Source organism: Phyllobates terribilis, unplaced genomic scaffold (assembly GCF_046119375.1).
Source record: "Phyllobates terribilis strain yellow unplaced genomic scaffold, ASM4611937v1 Scaffold_5__5_contigs__length_657084704, whole genome shotgun sequence".
NCBI classification, from domain to species: domain Eukaryota; kingdom Metazoa; phylum Chordata; class Amphibia; order Anura; family Dendrobatidae; genus Phyllobates; species Phyllobates terribilis.
In genome coordinates, this window is record NW_027362765.1 from 82,493,319 (window position 1) to 82,515,868 (window position 22,550).

At 42.1% G+C, this 22,550-nt stretch overlaps 1 protein-coding gene across 1 annotated transcript; it reads right to left on the bottom strand.

Moving 5' to 3' along the window:
- Positions 1 to 1,767: 1,767 nt before the first annotated feature.
- TVP23C (trans-golgi network vesicle protein 23 homolog C) lies at positions 1,768 to 20,594 on the bottom strand. Its single transcript, XM_073682431.1, has 7 exons — positions 20,459 to 20,594; positions 19,960 to 20,042; positions 14,694 to 14,838; positions 3,896 to 3,985; positions 3,686 to 3,805; positions 2,616 to 2,744; positions 1,768 to 2,201 (listed from the first exon to the last, which is right to left on the bottom strand). Exons 1-7 carry the CDS (start codon positions 20,468 to 20,470, stop codon positions 2,169 to 2,171), a joined length of 612 nt encoding a protein of 203 aa, XP_073538532.1. The 5' UTR covers positions 20,471 to 20,594; the 3' UTR covers positions 1,768 to 2,168.
- Positions 20,595 to 22,550: the final 1,956 nt, after the last annotated feature.

Sequence of the window (22,550 nt, forward strand, 5' to 3'; positions counted from 1 at the left end):
CAGAGGACTGTCTAGACTGGACTCAACTAACAAAACTTCAGCTGCAAATGTACCAGGTCTGGGAATTGACAGGTAATTGTAGAAACAGCCATATAATGTAAGAGAAAGGTTAATATCTGACAAGAAGGGAAAAAGTCAGCAAAATCAGGATCCATGGTCTATGGCGCCCCCCGCTGGCTCTGCTCCACTACAGTCCCCATCCTCCTAGCTGCCAGCATCATCCCTGTTTCATGTAAAGCACTTTCAATCACTGAGTATTGGAGAATTCTGCGACTTTCTAATAAATTTAGTTTATTTTTCCTTCAGGAGCGCACTTCTACTCTGCCTTCCAACTTCCCACCTGCCGGGGGAGCTGTGTGCGCCTGAAGACTCACTCTTGGGACCAATTTCATGATGGCGGCGTTGGTCTGAAGTGTACATTCTATCATGTGGCAAGGAGAGGAAACAAGGAAGGAGCACACGGACCCTGAAGCGGGATCCGGCCATCCGTCTAGCTTAAGAGCTGCGAGACCAACAAGTACAATAAAATTAAAAATCCTCCCCCATTCTTCACAACGGATGGATTTTTAATAAGACATAAAATTGCAAAGTTGCTGTCTTTTACAGGTACTTTGAAACTGTAACCATTTAAGACCCCTATAAATACCTATAGGTGCCTGAACACCCCGTAGTGCTGATGACAGAAGGATTTTTATAACCCAATCCTGATGGAGCAAATTTTTGTGTTTGCACCAATAAGTGGCAATTTTGTAGTTTATTTATTTTACTTCATAATGTTTAATGTATGGATTAAATATTTTGATATTTAGGTTTGCAAACTGTTTTCATTCACCGACAGCAAGCAGAGGTCTTAAAAACGATGAGGCATTAATATTACAATAATGCTTTATGTGCTTAAAGCTGGAAAGCTCCACTAGCATTTTGTACAATCCATCCTCCGTCCTCATGGTTGCAGTCAGTGACTGGCCCGCTATGACAGGGGCGTCTTCTGCTGCCGTCTGGAGAAACATTCCTCACATTTCTGTGGTCTCTCGGGTCTGGCAGATACACTTCATGGGTGCTGGAGGTAAATAGTGTAAAGCCAGTGATATGTGTGAGGGGGGACATGCCCCTTACAGCCAGCAGTGCCCCGTCCATACACCCGGAGATACACACAGGTGCCACATTGTAAGAGCCAGAACTGCAGAGCACTACAAGGGGCTTGTTTTTTTTTTGTTTTTTTTTTTTTAACACAGCATCTGTTTTCATTTTTTGGAAGAAAACTGTTTGAAATGTTGCAAAAGTTGTTGCACAACCTGAAATTTTACATCAATTTCAGCCAGCTCTATCAATTTATTTTTTGACAAATAGGCAGAGCTCATGCAGGACGGGGCCACGGGCAACAAAGCCCGTCAAATTAGTTATAAATTACATGCCATAAGTGGATAAAATTACGATAGACGTGTACGTTTGCCGCTGGAGAGTAGATGGCAGGGTACGCGCCTCCCCCATTCATGTGACACACTCACCCATATACCTGACTCCACAGAAATAGCACAATAGTTAATTCCTGCTCCAACAAGGGTCAGCAATGAAAGGGCACCATGGGAAAACTTTAAGGGAGTAGAATATTGATGGCCTATCTATATGTGGACTGTGGGGTCTGACTATCAGCCCCAAGAGCTTCTCCTTCATCATTTACCTTCTATGTATTGCCACTCATTGGTCATTAGGGGTCAGACCTCAACTGATCCAATATTGATTTGCATTAGCCAATCAGAACACATCTAAGGAATCCTTAATTTATTTGCATAAAATGTCTTATCACACATATATATATTTACATCTGTTACCCGAACACCAGCCCCGTGTTACTCTTATCAGAAAGGTATTGCTTTGAAAGAAAAAGCGCAGCGTCTCTTGCAGCACATGATGCACATAAGGCGCTCTCCTCCTCCGTAAAGGGCAGGTAGAGATCCCCGGAGCAGCAATCTTACAGGGGTCTCTGACAGACCCAGACCAGCATCCAATATCAGAAAACCCAACGTGACGGGGAAGAGTTAAAAGAAAAAAAAACAGTTCTGAGAGAAAAATCATCAGCGGAAATTAGACTTGTGTTGTGTAAAATATCCTGAGGAGTCTTCTCACTGGTAGATTATGATCTGCTCTGTGCAAGTGTCAAGGGAAGATTATGTCTCTGTTTTAGCTTCCCTGGAAAATGTCTGAAAAAACACAGAAATTATGTCAGAATAAAAAGAAAAGAATATTAATATGTGCTATGCCCGACCAAAGAAATTTCTGGCCCATCCTCGGAATAGGTGAAATCTTGATGTTAGAACAGATAAAGACGAGCGTACTGCAGTTGTATTATGGCTGCAATTCTAGCTCTGACAGGGGGTCTCTATACCTAAACTTATAGCATCAGAAACATATGATTCTGCTGTATGGGCCCAGTCACTACTATATTTATGGTAGCAGTGTTAAAGAGGAGTCAAAAGATTCACACTACCTCAGTCCGGCTTCCACTCCATGGCAGTCAGACCAGTGCAGCGTGAGCTTCCCCCTTCAGCACTCATGTGCCGGCATCTCCTGTGATGACCAGGCCCCCCACGATGTCACATCTGACCACCACTCACCTGTCTGAGGAATTGGCCACCAAAGTAATTGGTGGCGATGCTGGTCAGGTTCTTGGGTGAGCCCACTTTACATTTGATGTAGCCGTAGAGATTTGCACCCTGAAGAGTGACCCCCATGATAACGACAGCCTGAGAGAGAAAACGAGTACAGTTCATTAACGATGTCCAATATAAGTGGTGTCCCCCCATATATTGACAGCAGTCAAGTAAGCGGCAGCTCTCAGGGCGTTTGTCTGGCGGTCACAGAATACAGACGTGGGGGCTGAACCTGGTCCTGCACATCGCTTTGCACCAGTCCCTAGTAAATTGTGATCCTCATCATCCTAAATGCTGCAGTCGTTTTCAAGTGCAAAGAGCTACACGACCCTTAGATACCTGTAGATCTTCGCTTGCTGTATGTAAATAAAAATGTGTTCAAACCCCTTTCTGACCTGGTCCATATACAGCAGAGGGTGCCAGAAAGTTGTCCTGCAACTGGGACCCCAGTAATTAGCCATTATCAGCAGGGTAACAGATCACTGCATGCAAACGTAAAGCATTAGATAGATGCATTAACCCCTTGGTGACCTCCACTGTACATGAACAACTGATGTATGTAATGACCCATAGAACAATGTTACCAGAGATTTTATTTTTTTACCCCAAAGTGAACATCAAAAATCCCAAAAACAAAATAGAACTCATTTGTGGCCCCTTCTTCTGTACATTCTAAGGTGAGATGAAACTACAACTCGGACTGCAAAAAACAAGCCCTCATATGGCTATATCTATGGAAAATTAAAGTTATAGCTCTTGGATAATGAGGCAAAAAAAAAAAAAGAAATTTAAGACGAAATTGAACAGATTTTATACCAAAATCACTGCAAAGTGGCATATTTCTTGAGAGATACATTGCTGTTGCAATAAAGTGTTCTGCCTTGCACTGACATCTATGTTGGAAAACGCGCTTATTTTTTGCAATCTGCAGCCAAAGAGGTTCTGGTTTAGCTGCGACGATGGTGTACAATGATGTGCAGTGACCATTAGCAGTGATATTTGGGCTGGTGTGACTCCTGTAGAAGGACACTCACCAGCCATTTCACTTTGAAAGAAAACAAAGCAGTGAAGGCAAAGATAACCCAAATAATGGGGCAGGAGATTAGGCCGAGCCAGAAGATGCGCGACTCTGCTTCAGACGATTTCTTCCCTGTCTTGAGAAGTGAGAGATGGATGGTTAGTTACAGCGATGAGCACAGCAGTGACAGGTACAGTAAGTATCTGAAATGAAAATTAGGCCTTACCTTTCTGGATTCATACACCCAGTGACTCTTCCCATCGTCGTCCACTTGGTTCCACCATCTCAGCCCCACCAGTAACCTCCCAGTGATGTTCTGCAAGTGAGAGAGAGATCGATTACACCACACTGTGGATTACATGTGACTGTGGTATCTAACGAGGAGTGTTCGAATCCACAGACTTGCATTGCCAATTTTGATCGGTCTTGGTCTGAGAAGAATCACGGACATGTGAATGGCCTCAGACTATCAAAAATACGAGTGCTCTCCGTGAAAAACACAAATAGCACATGTACGCAAAAATTGTAATGTCTGAATAAGGCCCAAGTATTATTTTTCTGTTGAAGAAGCCATATCAGGGTTTTGCTTGCAGGATGAAGCTGTTAGTTTTTATTACACCATTAATTTTATTGAAAAACAGAAAAGTAAAATACAATTACGATGATGATGATGATTACAGCATTCATTGTTCGGTAAAAATGACCAGGTAACATGATTCATCAGGTCAGTTCGATTATGGCGATACCAAACTTGTATAGATTTTTTTGTTAGTTTTATGGATGAAAAAAGTTATAGAATTTTTTTGGGAAAAAAAAATGTGGTTAGTGTCGCCATTTATTGAGACACGTTGATGGAGCCAGGTGGGGGCTTGTCTTTTTTGCGTTGGTTCTGGTGTCGCGGGTCAAATAAAACCCACGGGTCAGATTTAGCCCTCGGGCCAGAGTTTGACAATTATGCTGTAGGGGGAAAGGTAACTTTTACCCCTCAAGCATTGAGCCCAAAAGACAAAGTGTTTTTTTGTTTTATAATCCTCATTTTATGAAAGCCATAATTTTTTGTTCCATTTTGAGTCGATGTAGATGTACACGGGCTTGTTTTAGTTGTATTTTTTAATAGCATCATTTTTGGGGGTACATACAAGGTATTGATTACATTTTAGTAACTTATGGGAGGGGGAAGTTAAAATAAATAATATAAAAAAATACAAGTTTTCCCACCTACAAAGAATGGAGAAATCTGTAATTTTTATCGTAGGTACACTTCACCTGTGAGACAGAATCTAAAAAATAAATTCAGAAAATCACATTGTATGATTTTTAAATAATTAAATTGCATTTTATTGCATGAAATAAGTATTTGATCACCTACCAACCAGCAAGAATTCAGGCTCTCCCAGACTTGTTAGTTTTTCTTTCAGAAGCGCTCCTACTCTGCGCTCATTACCTATATTAATTGCACCTGTTTGAACACGTTACCTGTATCAAAAGACACCTGTCCACACAATCAATCAATCTTCAACCTCACCACCATGGTCAAGACCAAAGAGCTGTCTAAGGAAACCAGGGACAAAATTGTAGACCTGCACAAGGCTGGGATGGACTACAAGAAAAAAGGCAAGCAGGTTGGTGAAAAGGCAACAACTGTTGGCACAATTATTAGAAAATGGAAGAAACACAAGATGACTGTCAATCTTCCTCCGTCTGGGGCTCCATGCAAGATCTCGCCTCGTGGGGCAAGGATGATTCTGAGAAAGGTCAGGGAGGACCTGGTCAATGACCTAAAGAGAGCTGGAATCACAGTCTCAAACATTACCGTTAGTAACACACTACGCAGTCATGGATTAAAATCCTGCAGGGCATGCAAGGTCTCCCTGCCCATGCCAGCACATGTCCAGGCCCATTTGAAGTTCACCAATGACTATCTAGATGATCCAGAGGAGGCATGGGAGAAGGTTATGTGGTCAGATGAGACCAAAATAGAACTTTTTGGTATCAACTCCACTCGCCGTGTTTGGAGGAAGAAGGATGATTACAACCCCAAGAACACCGTCCCAACAGTGAAGCATGGTGGGGGGAAAAAAGTATACTTTGGGGGTGCTTTTCTGCAAAAGGGACAGGACAACTGCATCGTATTGAAGGGAGGATGGATGGGGTCATGTATCGCGAGATTTTGCCCAACAACCTCCTTCCCTCAGTAAGAGCATTGAAGATGGGTTGTGCCTGGATCTTCTAGCATGACAATGACCTGACACACGCAGCCAAGGCAACTAAGGAGTGTCTCCGTAAGAAGCATTTCAAGGTCCTGGAGTGGCCTACCCAGTCTCCAGACCTGAAGCCAATAGAAAATCTTTGGAGGGAGCTGAAACACAATGTTGCCCGGCGACAGCACCGAAACTTGAAAGATCTTTCTGAAAGACCTGGAAAAGATCGGTATGGAGGAATGGGCAAAAATCCATGCTGCAGTGTGTGCAAACTTGGTCAAGAACTACAGGAAACGTCTGTAATTGCATTGCAAACAAAGGTTTCTGTACCAAATATTAAGTTCTGTTTTTTTTTTGCGTCAAATATTTTTTTCAAGCAATAAAATGCAAATTAATTATGTAAAAATCATGCAATGTGATTTTCTGGATTTTTTTTTTTATTTAAAGATTCCGTCTCTCACAGTTGAAGTGTACCTACGGTAAAAATTCCAGACCCCTCCATTCTTCGTAGGTGGAAAACTTGCAAAATCGGCAGTGTATCAAATACTTATTTTCCCAGTGTGTGTGTGTGTGTGTGTGTGTGTGTGTGTGTGTGTGTGTGTGTGTGTGTGTGTGTGTGTGTGTGTGTGTGTGTGTGTGTGTGTGTGTGTGAGAGAGAGAGTTTTAAAAAAATAAAAAATAAATAATAATGTTACACATACTTGCTTTTTGCTCCTCAATACTCTGAGTGTCTTTTTTTCTGGAAACAGAGCTTTAAGAGGGGCTTGCTTTTTTTCAGGATGAATCTATACATCATGGTATCTTAAAGGGAAGGTGCTAGGATCTTTATTTTTGTATAAAAAAATTATTGGATTGTATAATCAATTATTTTTAATACAAAATTTAATTCACTGGTTTAATTTTTTTTATATATTATTTTCTCCAGCCACTGTGCATAAGAGACTGCGGTGGCCGTCCGACAGCATCTCTTGTATTGTGATGCCTCTTGCTGTGACCTAGACATGCCCCTTGGGCTGTCCAGATCTCAGTTGTGGGAGATCGCCACCATCTTTGTGTAGCCCACAGTGTGTGCTGCGGTTGCACTTTCCCCCTGTTATCACTCACCATGAGCCGAGCGGATACAGGAGCCTGCGGGGAGAGGAGATGGCGGCGAGTGGAGGTCCGGTGTGAGGTGATAGTAGCCTGTCATGAGTAGAACAGTACAGGCTGCTGATCATCGCTCACAGTCTACGTGTTCCGAGCACAGCAATGAAATCCTCACACTACTATGCTCTGAATACACTGAATCAGCTCTGCTATATCAGTGTAAACTAATATAGCAGAGCCGTGTAGAGTATGTAGCACAATAATGGAAGCACTATCTGAGGCCATTATACTGTGGGGCACATTATACTGTGGTACACTATATGGGGCCATTATACTGTGGAGCACATTATATGGGGTTATTATACTGTGGTGCACTATGGGGCCATTATATAGAGAGAAGTGTGGCTCTGCGACTCTGAAGAGCGGTGTAGTTAGTGACATCACCTCTGTTCAGAGCCGCTGGGTCTCGTGGAGCGCAGTGGAACCCGGAGTGGCAGCTGCTACAACCTATGGAGCTTGGTTGTCTGAAAGAGGCTCCATAGCCTTTGGATGTTGGATTCGGGGATCGTCACAGGAACGCCATGGACTATGTCAGACCTGCATGGAAACTTTTTGTTTTCTAATGAATTGGTGAACGAGGGAGAGGGTCTTTTCTTTATTTCTCGCTTTTTAACGTTTTTCAGGTTTCCATTTGTGGACCTGCATATTTTTTTTTTTCAAAAATAAATTGGTGAACCACGAAAAGTGTCAGGGAGTGTTTTTCTGTTTTTTTTTCCATTACTGGGTTAGTAATGGGGGTGTCTGATAGACGCCTCTTCATTACTAACCCCAGTGACTGATGGCAGATATGATTTTTGACAATTCACATCTGTCATCAACCACAACTACCATTACCCCGATTGCTACAGCAATTGGGAAGAGCCGGGCAAAGCGCCAAAACTAGTGCATCTAATGTGATGTGCCACTTCTGGGCCGGCTGTGGGTTTGTATTTTTAGGCTGCGAAGGGCCCAATAACAAGGGACCTTCCCAGCCTGATAATATCAGTCCCCAGCTGTCAGCTTTACCTTGGTGGGTTATCGAAAATAGGGGTGACCCCACGTCATTTTTATTTATTTATTATGTTAAACAGAGCTAAACACCCTTTAGTGTCACATGAAAGGCAGTAAAGGGTGCAAGTTTATTATTTGTAGGGGGCTTGTGAAATGATATATCTGCAGGATATTTATCTATCTATTCCATCTACGTGGGGTCATTATACTGTGAAGCACTATGTGGGCCCATTGAACTATAAGGAGAATCTAGGTGGTTCAATAGGACGAAAATTACTTTATATGGCTGAAAAGTTATGAGATATGATCTTCTGTGACCCCACTGAATATTTTTTGGGGGGGGTTGGGGGAAATTAATATGTGACCCTGCTCTGTCCACTCAGAATGGGAGTAGTAATGTAGTAGATGGAGCGGGTTCACACAATACAGCACTGCTCCCATACAAGTGGAAGGAGCGGGGTCACACATTAATTACCCCCACACAAAAAAAAAAAAATTATTAAGTGGGGTCACACATTACACTACTTCTCCTTTAGAAACGTGTGACCCTGCTTTGTCCACTTCTATGGGAGCAGTGATGTAATGTGTGCCCCGCTCCGTCCACTACATTACTACTCCCATAGAGCAGGGTCACACATTTCTAATGGAGCAGTGGTGTAATGTGTGACCCTACTCTGTTTACTTGTATGGGAGTAGTAATATAATAGACAGAGTGGGGGCCACACATTACACTACTGCTCCCATAAAAGTAGACAGAGTGGTTCACACATTACATACATTAGATACTGTGCATCTATTCCCATCCTGTGTGATACACTCCCCCTGAGCTCAATATCTAATCCCATCATGTGATACACTACACTGAGCCCTGTATCTAATCCCAGGGTGTTTTACTATAAGCGTACCTAATCACGCACGTGATACACTCCATGTATCTAACCCCAGCATATGACAGAGCGAGCAGCACAAATTAACAGAATTGGTGCTGCCAGTCATCCTCAGTGACATAGTCTACATGTCAGTATCACTGGCATTCACCTACAAAAGGGCTCCACACTGTGATCCCAAACTTCATCCTTTCTTATCCTGTTGCAAACACCCAGAAGGGGAGGAGGAGTGACGTCTCACACATGTGAGCAAATTCAGCCTACATTTATTGTGGTCGTAATGTGAGTTAGCACTAACACTAGGTTTTCATGGCAAATTTCAGCAGCTGCTCCCACTAGTGTTTAAAATTGGAAATACCAAACCTTTAAATTATTTTTCATATTTTACTTTACTCAAAACAAATTATATTAAAAAAAATGTAAACATTAAAACTTAACATTTTTTCAATTGTTGCAAAAATTTTTTTGATGGCATGTTCCCTTTATTACCTTAAAACCCAAGGCTGTTTGCACCTTTATGACCAGGCCATTTTTTACAATTCTGACTAGTGTCACTTAATGAGGTAATAACTCTGGAACGCTTCAACGGATCCCACAAATTATGAGACTGTTTTTCATGACATATTGTACTTTATGATAGTGCTAAAATTTCTTCAATATGACTTGCGTTTATTTGTGAAAAAACGTAAATTTGGCAAAAATTTAGAAATTTTTAAACTTTGAATTCTTATGCCCTAAAATCAGAGAGATGTGTCAAAAATAGTTAAAGAATAACATTTCCCACATGTCTTTAGATCAGCACAATTTTAAAAAAAAAAAATTTTGGTAGGAAGTTATAAGGGATTTCTCATTTTTTCCAACAAATTTTTTTTTTTTTTAAGGGACCACATCAAATTTGAAGTGATTTTGTTTGAGGGGGTCTCCATGACAGAAAATACCCAAAAGTGACACCATTCTAAAAACTGCACCTGAGGTGCTCAAAACCACATTCAAGAAGCCCTTCAGGTGTTTCACAGGAATTTTTGGAATGTGGAAGAAAAAAAATAAACATTTAACATTTTTTCACAAAAATTTTACTTTACACCCAATTTCTTTATTTTTGCAAGGGTACCAGGAAAAAAATGGACAGCAAAATTTGTTGTGCAATTTCTCCTAAGCATTGCTGATACCCCATATACAGGTGCATCTCACTAAATTAAGAGTATCATTAAAAAGTTAAATTATTTCAGTGCTTCAATACAAAAAGTGAAACTCATATTATATAGAATGATTACAAACAGAGTGATCTATTTCATGTGTTTATTTCTGTTAATGTTGATGATTGCGGCTTACAGCCAATGAAAACACAAAAGCCATTATCTAAGTAAATTAAAATAATTAACAAAAACCACCTGCAAAGGCTTCCGAAGCGTATAAAAAAGTCCCGTAGTCTGTTTCAGTAGGCTCCACAATCATGGGGAAGACTGCTGACTTAACAGATGTCCAGAAGGCAGTCATTGACAAACTCCACAAGGTCCCACAGTTCCAGTTTTCATTTGGAAATCAAGGTCCCAGAGTCTGGAGGAAGAGTGGAGAGGCCACAATCCAAGCTGCTTGAGGTATAGTGTGAAGTTTCCACAATCAGTGATGGTTTGGGGAGCCGTGTTATCTGCTAGTGTAGGTCCACTGTGTTTTATCAAGACCAAAGTCAGCGCAACCGTCTACCAGGAAATTTTAGAGCACTTCATGCTTCCCTCTGCCGACAAGCCTTTTGGAGATGGAAATTTCATTCTCCAGCAGGACTTGGCACCGGTCCACAATAGTATCACTGTGCTTGATTGGCCAGCAAACTCGCCTGACCTTAACCCCATAGAGAATCTATGAGGTATTGTCAAGAGGAAGATGAGAGACACCAGACCCAACAATGCAGACGAGCTGAAGACTGCTATCAAAGCAACCTGGGCTTCCATAACACCTCAGCAGTGCCACAGGCTGATCGCCTCCATGCCATGCCGCATTGATGCAGTAATTGATGCAAAAGGAGCCCCGACCAAGTATTGAGTGCATTTACTGAACATACATTTCAGTAGGCCAACATTTCGGATTTTAAATCCTTCATGAAAGTTGTATTTTTAAATGCCATCACTGGTTTTACCATATCTTGTACTGGAAAAAGGGAAAAAAAATTCCAAGTGCGGTGAAATTGCAAAAAAAAATGCAATACCACAGTTTTTGTTTTTTTTTTTTACCACATTCACTAAATGCTAAAACTTACCTGCCATTATTACTCTCCAGGTCATTACGAGTTCGTAGACACAAAACATGTATAGGTTCTTTTTTATTTAAGTGGTGATAATAAAAATCCAAAGTTTGCTTAAAAAAAAAAATAAAAAAAAAAATGGCGGCATTTTCCGAGACCTGTAGCGTCTCCTTTTTTCGCGATCTGGGGCCTGGGAGGAGGGGCTTATTTTTTGCACGCCATGCTGACGTTTTTATTGATACCATTTTGGGATAAATCTGATGTTTTGATCGCCCGTTATTGCATTTTACTACAATGTTGCGGCGACCAAAAAAAAACGTAATTCTGGCGTTTGGAATTTTTTTCTCGCTACGCCGTTTACCGATCAGATTAATTTTTTTTTTTTATACTGATAGATCGGGCGATTCTGAACGCAGCGATACCAAATATGTGCATGTGTTTTTTTTAATTATTTTATTTTGAATGGCGCAAAAGGGGGGTGATTTAAACTTTTATATATTTTTTTAAAACCTTTTTTTTTTTTTTTTCATTTTCTGCATGCTTCAATAGTCTCCATAGGAGACTAGAAACTGCAGTTTTCTGATTGCTTCTACTGCATGCAGGCGACAAGCAGATCTCCTGTATGCAGGAGAAATGCTCCTGTGCTATGAGCACCGACCACTCGGTGGCGCTCATGGCAATTTTTTCATGACAACCACAGGGGTCTGCTGCAGACCCCGGGTTGCCATGCCCACCCATCAGTGACCTGCGGTCACGTGACGGGGGTCACTGATGGGCGGGGCTAAAGCCGCGCTTCCGGCGTGGCGATGTTAAATGCCGCTGTCAGAGATTGACAGCGGCATTTAACTGGTTAAATTCCACCTGCGGCTGTTGAGGGCACATGTCAGCTGTAAGAATCAGCTGACGTGCCCGGTTCAGTGCGGGCTCACCGCCGGAGCCCCCGCTGAACCGGCCTTTCCGACGTGGTGCGTACTGTTACTGACCACGTCGGAAAGGGGTTAAAAACATTTTTCAAGCTGTTGTTATAAAATATTCTAATTTACTGAGATAATGACTTTTGTGTTTTCATTGGCTGTAAGCCATAATCATCAACATAAATAAACACATGAAATAGATCACTCTGTTTGTAATGACTCTATACGAGTTTCACTTTTTGTATTGAAGAACTGAAATAAATTAACTTTTTGATGATATTCTAATTTAGTGAGATGCACCTGTATGTTCCTCAGGGAACTTATCTAGATGTGTGGTGAGCACCTTGAACACCCAGGTGCTTGAACGGAAGTTTATAACATTGAGCAGTGAAAAGAAAAGTCATATTTTTCCCTCAAAAATGTTGTTTTAGCCCCCATTTTTTTCATTTTCACAAGGATAGGAGAAAATGAACCCCAAAATCGATACCCCATATGTGGTCAAAAACTACTTTTGAGGCACATGGGAAAGTGCAGAAGGGAAGGAGCTCAATATTGGAGTTTATATTTTGCTGGACTGGTTTGACGGTGCCATGTCACATTGGCAGAGCCCCGTAAATTAGGTGGGCTCTCATCGCTACAAAGATGCCAAACATGTGGATGCCAACTGCGGTTTAGGCGCAATCTGGGGCTCAGAAAGGGAGGTGGGCATTTGGAGTTGGCAGCACAGAATTTGCGGAATTTCTTAACATGGGAAATTTCGCTTTTCCAGAGCCTTTGTGCTACCAGTAATGCGGAAGCCCCCTATATTTTCGTTAAAGGGGTTGCCCGGTCAAAAGTGATAAGTCTGCAGTCATTCTGTGTCACTGCAGACTTAGGAATCCCCTCCAGCGCAGGCACTGTACACTGTGGGGATTCGGTTACGGAGGGTATTTTTGTGTTATACATACCCCCGGCCAGCGGGCGCAACCTCGCTCTCCATACACTTGTATTGAGTGAGGCCATGCCTTTTAGTCAAACGTACCCACTGGCCTTATCTTTTTTGTTGCAAAAACTGTTTTTTTGCACCACCATATTTTGAGAGGTATAATTTTTCCATATTTCTGCTGACAGTCATGTGAGCGCATGCTTTTTGAGAGACGGGTTGATGTTTTTTTACCATTTTCTGATCGCTTTCTATTCCGATTTTTGGGAGGCAGAATAAACAAAAACAAAAAATTCAGGAGTTGTTTTTTTTTTCTATGCCATTCTGTGTATGGTAAAATTGATAAAAGCTTTATTCTTTGGATCAGTACGATTACAGCAATACCACATTTATATTGTTTTTTTCATGTTTTTGTAGACAAAATAGATATTTTTGCATTTATTCTGAGAACTATAACTTTTTTTTATTTTTTGGCTGATTGAGCTGTATGGTGGCTTTTTTTTTGCGTGACAAGATAACGTTTTCAGCGATACCATTTTTATTTACATTCGTCTTTTTGATCGAGTTTTATTCCACTTTTTGTTCGGCAGTATGATGATAAAGCATTGGGTTTTTTTTTTTTTTTTTTTTAAAGTGTTCACTAACGGGGTTAACTAGTGGTACAGTTTATAGGTCGGGTTGTTCAGGACGTGGCGATGTCAAATATGTGTACGTTTATTGTTTTGTTTTTTTTTCATAATATATATTTATGGGTACAATATATTTAAAAAATATATATTTTTACAACTTTGATTTTTTTTTTTTTTTTTTTTTTTACTTTATCCCACTATGGGACTTTCACTTTCTGCAGTCTGATAGCAGTTATAAGATATAACAATGCAGGATCACTGCTATACCTTATAACTTGTCAGTGTTGCAGACACAAGTTAGTTAGATCATGCACTGCTAGTGCCCGGTGACCTGGATGTCGTCACAACATTGGGTCACCGTGGCAACGATTGGTACCCAACGATGACGTCGCGGGGTCTCCGATCCAAGAGCAGTGGGGCTTCTGTCCCTCTGCCTGCTCGCTAAATTATGTGAACGCAGCATTTAGGAGGTTAAATTGCCGGGAGCGGAGTGGGCACTGCTCCTGGCACTGATTGCAGGGTGTCAGCTGTCAGAATCAGCTGACATCCGGTTGCGATCGGGCACACACAGACTCTGTGCGAGCAAAATCGCCTAGACGTAGCCATAAGTCCAAGGTCGGTAAGTACCAGGCCACCTGGACGTAGGGATACGTCTAAGGTCAGAAAGGGGTTAAAGGATAATCAAGAATAAAAAAAATAAAAAACACCTATCTTGATCAGGACTTTGATTATCGCTGACTTATTCTTAGGATAGGTCATCATTGCCAGATCAGGAGGAGTGGGGGAACACCCATTATCCTCACCGATCAGCTACTTGCCGTTCCCACTGCAGCTGGATGCACACAGTGTAGAGAGCCAGTATTCCACAGCGCCATACGTTGTGTAGTGGCCGTACTCTGGAACTGCATTTCTCATTGGGCTGTGGTGTCTGACTCTATGCACATTTGGCAGGACCTGCATGCAATTAATTGCAGGGAGGTGTCAGGTGCTGGACCACCACCAATCTGATAATGACATATCCTAATCCAGAAAAACACCTTTAAAGAAAAAAGGGTTTTGCTTTTTTTTCTCTCACACCCAATATTTATCCACTCACCTTCACTGCCCAGAAGTCACAGGACAGCAGCAGAATAATGGTTACCATGCAGGCGATGAAGCTTGAAGAGAAGAGATCGCACAGGAGATACACAATTATAGCGCTCACTCGGAAAAACAGATGGAAAAACGAGGCGATGGGATGCCTAACAGGGAAACAGAACTGATGTTATAAAAAGGTACAGATTATACACAGAACAAGATTATATCCTGACTCGTGATGTGGAAGGTGAGGAGCAGCTGTAACCTGACATTATTGTTCTTCGGCTTTCGCAAACCTGTGGTGGAGGGCATACCAAAACTTTTTTGATCAGCCGGCCAGGCATGACATCACATATTCATTATGCCATAACGTTTACATCTCGCCAGGCCGACTAAGCATACACGTATGTATGAGATAGATACATACGTGTGTACACACACAATACAGACCAAAAGTTTGGACACACCTTCTCATTTAAAGATTTTTCTGTATTTTCATGACTATGAAAATTGTACATTCACACTGAAGGCATCAAAACTATGAATTAACACATGTGGAATTATATACTTAACAAAAAAGTGTGAAACAACTGAAAATATGTCTTATATTCTAGGTTCTTCAAAGTAGCCACCTTTTGCTTTGATGACTGCTTTGCACACTCTTGGCATTCTCTTGATGAGCTTCAAGAGGTAGTCACCGGAAATGGTGTTCCAACAATCTTGAAGGAGTTCCCAGAGATGCTTAGCACTTCCCACATGTTTACTTTATATCAGCACAATTTTGGAACCAAATTTTTTTTTGTTAGGGAGCTATAAGGGTTAAAAGTTGACCAGCAATTTCTCATTTTTCCATCAAAATTTACAAAACCATTTTTTTTTTAGGGACCACATCACATTTGAAGTCACTTTGAGAGGTCTTTATGACAGAAAATACCCAAAAGTGACACCATTCTAAAAACTGCACCCCTCAAGGTGCTCAAAACCACATTCAAGAACTTTATTAACCCTTCAGGTGCTTCACAGGAATTTTTGGAATGTGTAAGAAAAAAAAATGAACATTTAACTTTTTTCACAAAAATGTTACTTTAGACCCAATTTTTTTTATTTTCCCAGGGGTAACAAGAAAAAATGGACCCCAAAATTTGTTGTGCAATTTCCCCTGGGCACGCAGATACCCCATATGTGGGGAAAAACCACTGTTTGGGCGCACGGCAGGGCTCGGAAGGGAAGGAGCGCCATTTGACTTTTTGATTGTAAAATTTGCTTGAATAATTAGCGGACGCCATGTTGCGTTTGGAGAGCCCCTGTGTCCCTAAACATTGGAGCTCCCCAACAAGTGACCCCATTTTGGAAACTAGACCCCCCAAGGCACCTATCTAGATGCATAGTGAGCACTTCGAACCCCCAGGTGCTTCACAAATTGATTCGTAAAAATGAAAAAGTGGAAAAAAAAAACACACTTTTTTATTTTTACGGATTAATTTGTGAAGCACCTGGGGGTTCCAAGTGCTCACTATGCATCTATATAGGTGCCTTGGGGGGTCTAGTTTCCAAAATGGGGTCACTTGTGAGGGAGTTCCAATGTTTAGGCACACAGGGGCTCTCCAAACGCGACATGGTTCCAATTTGTTAGCGGACACCATGTCGCGTTTGGAGAGCCCCTGTGTGCCTAAACATTGGAGCTCCCCCACAAGTGACCCCATTTTGGAATCTAGACCCCTCAGGGAACTTATCTAGATGTGTTGTGAGCACTTTGAACCCCCAAGTGTTTTGCAAAGGTTTATGACGTAGAGCCGTGAAAAAAAAATCATTTTTTTCCCACAAAAACGCTCTTTTAGCCGCAATACTTTTATTTTCCACGAGGGTAATAGGAGAAATTGGACCCCAAAAGTTGTTGTGCAATTTCTCCTGAGTACGCTGATACCCCATGTGTTGGAGAAAACTACTGTTTGGGCGCATGTCAGGGCTCGGAAGGGAAGGAGTGACGCTTTGGAATGCAGACTTTGATGGAATGGTCTGCGGGCATCATGTCACGTTCTCAGAGCCCCTGATGTGCCTGAACAGTGGAAATGCCCAACAAGTGCCCCCTTTTTGGAACGGATACCTGATTTGTCAATTTTATAATGTAGTGTTATACGCCAGTTGTGTAGGACAACCTGACAAACACTACACAACTGAAGTATGACAACCTGACGAACACTACGTCAGCTGTGTAGTGTTCGTCAGGTTGTCATACGTCAGAAATTAATTCAATAGTCCATGGAAGTATGGTACCTTTTGAAGCAGTCTTTCATGCAGAGGCCAGGTTTGTCGGGGCAGGTGTCACATTGGTAAATGGGGTCCTTGCGTATTCTCCTTCGGTAACACACTCGGCACTTTTTTTGTGACTTACCCTTTTTTCCGCTGTGAGGGATCTGCCCCGGGAAATGCTGGCCCGGTACAATTCGAGGTCCTTCAGTTCCAGAAGTAGTGGGGCCCGCTCCGCCACCACTGCCAAATATCAGGGCCTTGATAACTGTCTCCTGAAAGTGAAGATACGACGCAGAAGTCTGGCCTGCACATTTTGACAGAAGGAAAGCGTTGTGCATTGCCATCTGAACAATGTGCACGGCCAGCTTCTTATACCATACCTTGGCCTTTCTCAAAGCACTGTACGGCTGGAGGACTTGATCGGAGAGATCAACTCCCCCCATGTACTTGTTGTACCCCACTACACAGTCTGGTTTGACGACCTGTGTAGTGGAACCTCTTACAGTGCTGAGTGTGCTGCCATCACCATGTATGGTGGTCAAGAGAAGGACATCCCTCTTGTCCTTGTACTTGACCACCAACAGGTGGTCGCTACATTGGGCTCTGCTCTCACCCCTTCTGAGCAGCTGCCCAATTAGTGTCTTTGGGAGGCCTTTCTGATTTTTGCGGACAGTACCGCAAGCTGCGGTATGTCGCGCAGAGAGGGACTTGAAGAGTGGGATACTTGTATAAAAGTTATCTACGTACAGGTGATAACCTTTATCCAGCAGTGGGTGCACCAAGTCCCACACAATTTTCCCACTCACTCCCAGAACAGGGGGGCATTCAGGGGGTTCAATCCGGGAGTCCTTCCCTTCATAAGCTCTAAACTTGTGAGTGTACCCTGAGGTACTCTCACAAAGTTTATACAGCTTGATCCCGTATCTGGACCTTTTACTGGGCAGGTACTGCCGGAATCCAAGCCGCCCCTTAAAAGAAATTAAGGACTCATCCACGCAGATATCCCTTTGGGGCACGTACACTTCACCAAACTTGTTGTTGAAGTGCTCGATGACCGGCCGAACTTTGAAAAGACGATCAAAGTTCGGGTCATCGCCTGCAGGGCACCTTGCATTATCTTGGTAATGCAAGAACTTGTGGATGGCCTTAAAACGTGTCCGGGTCATGATCATTCGGAACACTGGAGTGCTATAAAAAACGTCAACACTCCAGTATTGCCGAATCTCTGTTTTTTTCAGGATCCCCATATGAAGGACCAGGCCCCAAAACTTCATCATTTCTTCTGCGTCTACAGGAGACCAGTTAGAAAATGATGAAGAGGGGTTTTGTTCCAAAAATTGATGAGCATACAAATTAGTTTGGCCCACCATGAGGTTTATAAAATCCTCAGAGAAAAAGACTTTGAAAAAGTCTATTTCTGTGAGGCCGGTGGTGTCAAACTTGATTCCTGATTCCGCCACGAAATCAGGAATCAGTGGCTCAAAAGTTTCGGGGGGCAAGGTCCATACGGGATCAGTAGTGGGGGGCGCTGGAACATCTTCTCTCCTGCGACGACTGCGGGGCTGTCCAGCAGCACCTGATTGGCTGTTCAATTCTTAACAGCCAATCACGGCGATCGTGGGTGTGAAGGGGCGGTGACACCCCCACCCCCACCCCCACCCCACCCCCCCCCGAGATGCCGGCGCCATCTACCCTAAGGTAAGATGGCACCGGAATTTTAAAGCTATCACCGTATCTGGTCCATAAGGCCCAGGGCACAGATAAGTATTAATATGCCCTATGTCGTAAAGGGGTTAAATAGTTTGAAAAAAAAAATCCTAAATTTATATGAAAAAAGTTTTAGCGTTTGTCACCCGTAATGTCTCCATTTTTGGGGATCTGGGTGAGGGCTTAGGTTTTTTGCCCTGAGCTGGCTTTTCTTTATTCATACCATTTTGGGACAGATATAATATTTTGATCGCCTCTTATTGCAATGTTGCGGCAGCCAAATAACCCTAAATCTGGCGCTTCGATTTTGTCTCTCGTTACACCGTTTACCAATCTGATTAATTTACTTTACATTTTGATAGATCGGACATTTCTGAGTGCAGCGATACCAAATATGTGTATTTTTTTTGTTTGTTTTATTTTCAGTGGGGCAAAAGAGGGCCGATTTTAACTTGTTAGGTTTCTTTTCACTTTTTACTGTATTTAATAGTTCCCTTAGGAGACTTGAAGCTGCAATCGTAGAATCGCCTGTGCTATATACATAGCAGAAGTCACAATCTCATAATGGGAGTATCATAATGAGAGGCACAGGGGTCTTCAGCAGACCCCCAGCTATCATGACAACTCATAGACAGCCCCCAATCACATGACAGGGGCGCCGATGGGAGGGATTTCTGATGCGCTTCCGGCTGGCGCGAGTTAAATCCCACTGTCAGAGATTTAACCTCCACGCGGCGGTAAAAGGCACATGACAGCTGATAAAATCAGTTGTCATGTGTGGGTAAAGATGGAGGATCAGCGCCGGCGCCCGCGTCAAAGGCAGTGACACGGCATATGACATAAATTTACGTCATATGTCGTGAAGGGGTTAAGGCTGGGTTAATACTTGAGTATTGCACAGTCCACGGACTGACCACGAGTCTCCCGCCCCAAACTTAAAGCCTCATATGTGTCTACGAGGCTAAGTTTGGATTGGAAGATCCACAGTCACTACTGTGAAATACACCAGTCTGATCCCATAGCCTTAGGACAAGCCATCAATAGCGGATTGGTGAATGGCCAACATCCGTCCATCCGGATGAAGTAGCATGTCGAGCTAGAAATGACCGTTCGCTTGTAGACAGCGCCATCATTCTTAAAGCAAAATCAAAACCTAAAAAAATCTAAATAAATAAATGTCGGAATTGCATTAATTATTTTTTCATCACATTTGGATTCTTATTTTCCACTACATTTTAAAGTAAACAGTATAGGGTCATAGAAAACTACAAAAAAAAAATAAAAACAAGCCCTCACACAGTGATGCCAAAATGTCCGCCTCTATTTACCGTATTTTTTTCTTTTTAGAAGCTCTAGAAGTTTCTTCGTCTGCGTCAAACAGAGAAACGTCCTCCGTCTCATCATTACTGTCCTGTAATGAGGGGGGGGGAAATGGCGCAAATCAATGAGGCGCGATCAGCAGATTCACAAGTGCATGTCCCTTTAATAAGACAGGTTGCGAAATAAAACCATGTGTAGAACTACAAGTTCCAGCACATCTGGCGAGTCACCTGACCCAACTTTACACCCCTACGATCGCAGGGGGCTAATGTCTGACAAGTTTCCAGTCAGAAAACTACAAAATTTACCTCATAAAAGAAGAAAAAGTGCCACACAAACCGACATGACAGCAGCAAATAACAGGTGTCTACAGCAGAACTACAACTCCCAAAATGCCTTGCGCGTCAGACGCAGGTTATAATGAGCATAAAGTAAGAAGTTAAGTCCCCCCAATACCTGAACCCCACCCCCCAACACGATAACTAGAGCTCCCGATACTGCCATTACCTGCCGCATCATATCAGCTGAGAGCAGAGCAGGAACTCCAGTCACAGACACTCACTTCCGGTACACGACTCACTTCCGGTGTCCCCACCAGCTAGCGCGATCCCGCGGGAGCAGTGAGCGCGCGTCTGAAAAAAGGCGGGAAAACTCCTCCGTCCCTCCCTCCCTCAGGAGCGGCCATGACAGGGAAGGGGCGGCTGATCTATAGAGGTAGACAGATAATATTACATGTAGTGCAGGTCACCCAGCCACAAAGATGTCAGAGGGAGAAATTATATCCACACTGACAATTTGTGAGGAAAATCATGAGCAAAATGCAAAACTGAGGAGCCAACTATTCATCTCCCATACTACCATCCACCATCGCATTATAAAAACACCTTATTTTTATTTTTCCGCTTCCAGTTTTTCATCCGGTGATGGATTTTATTGTTGTGAGACGAGTTGTCATCTTGATGGATGCCATTAACCCCTTCACGACCTTCCGATTTTTCATTTTTTTGCTCCTCTTCTTCCCAGAGCTATAACTGTTTTATATTTCCATCAATATGGCCATATGAGGGCTTATTTTTTTGCGGGGACGAGTTGTACTTTTGAATGACACCATTGATTTTATCATATCATGTACTGGAGAATGGGACCAAGAATCCAAGTGTGACAAAACTGCAAAAAAAAGTGCAATTCCATAATTGTTTATTCCGTGTTTTATTCACCATGTTCACTATGCGGTAAAACTGACCCGGCAATATGATTCCCCAGATTAGTACGAGTACGCAGATACCAAACATGTATAGTTTATTTTTTATTTAAGTGGTGAAAAAAATCCAAAATTTGTATTCATTTTTTTTACTCATGGCGCCATTTTCTGAGACCTGAAGTGTCTTCATTTTTCGGAATCTCGGGCCGGGTGAGGGCTTATTTTTTGCGCCCTGAGCTGACGTTTTTATTGATACCATTTTGGGGTAGATACAATGTTTTAATAGCCTTTTAGTGTAATGTGGCTACCAAAAAAAACAATTCTGACGGTATTATTTTTTTTCTCTTTAAGCCGTTTACCGATCATATTAATTTACTTTATATTTTGATAGATCGGACATTTCTGAATGCAGGGATACCAGATGTGTATTCTTTTTTATTGTTTTAATGGAGCAAAAGGGGGTGATTTGAACTTTGTGGGGTTTTTTTTTATATTTTTCATATTTTTCCAAACTTTTTTTTCTCACTTTTTACTGTCTTCAATATTCCCCTTAAAAGACTTGAAGCTGCGATCGTCCGATAGCCTGTGCTACACATAGCAGGGCATTAGTACTGCTGTGTATAGCAGAAATCACAATCTCACAGGGGGATGTCTTCTGCAGACCCCCAGCTGTCATGACATCACATGACGGCGGTATTTGTAGTGCGCTTCCGACCGCCACATGTTAAATACCGCTGTCGGTGATTGATTAAATCAGCCATGAAGTGCGGGGAAAGATGCGGGCTCAGCGTCGGGGCCCGCATCAAAAGCAGGGACATGACCTGTGACGTAAATATATACGTCAAAGGTCATGAAGGTGTTAATTTATTCATTTTTACCATACAAAATCCAGAAAAAAAATCCAAGTTGAGTGAAATGGTGAATAAAAAAAAATGTCCCCATTGTTTTTCGGGTTTTCTTTTAAGGCGATAACAAAATCAGATTTTTTTTATATATATATTTTTGCGGTTAAAAAAAAAATTTTTTTGTGTCGCCATTTTTTTTCAAGTCCGGAATGTTTTTATCTTTGTTTATAGAGCTGAGTCGGGGCTTATTTTTTCCGGGGTGAGCCAACAGTTTTATTAGTACCGGTTTGATATACATACAATATTTTGATCTCTTTTTATTGCATATTTTGGGGGGTGTGCAGAAACCAAGAAATGTCAGTTACAGCTATTCGATTATTTTTTTTTATAGTTTACATGTCATAATTTAATGTTTTTATACAATACTAATTTTTTTTTTTTTAATTGGCAAAATCGGGAGGATTTTAACTTTATCATATTTCTAAAATGTTTATTTTATTGGGCACTTGAACCTGCGATCGTTTTATCGCTTAAACTATTGTATTGCAGTGTA

Excerpts from the sequence above, each read along its gene's own strand:
- TVP23C (XM_073682431.1), bottom strand. Across the intron at positions 2,745-3,685 it reads CTTTCAAAGTGAAATGGCTG|GCTGTCGTTATCATGGGGGT; the intron begins GTGAGTGTCCTT and ends TTTCTCTCTCAG. Across the intron at positions 2,202-2,615 it reads GTGGCCAATTCCTCAGACAG|ACATTTTCCAGGGAAGCTAA; the intron begins GTGAGTGGTGGT and ends GTGTTTTTTCAG.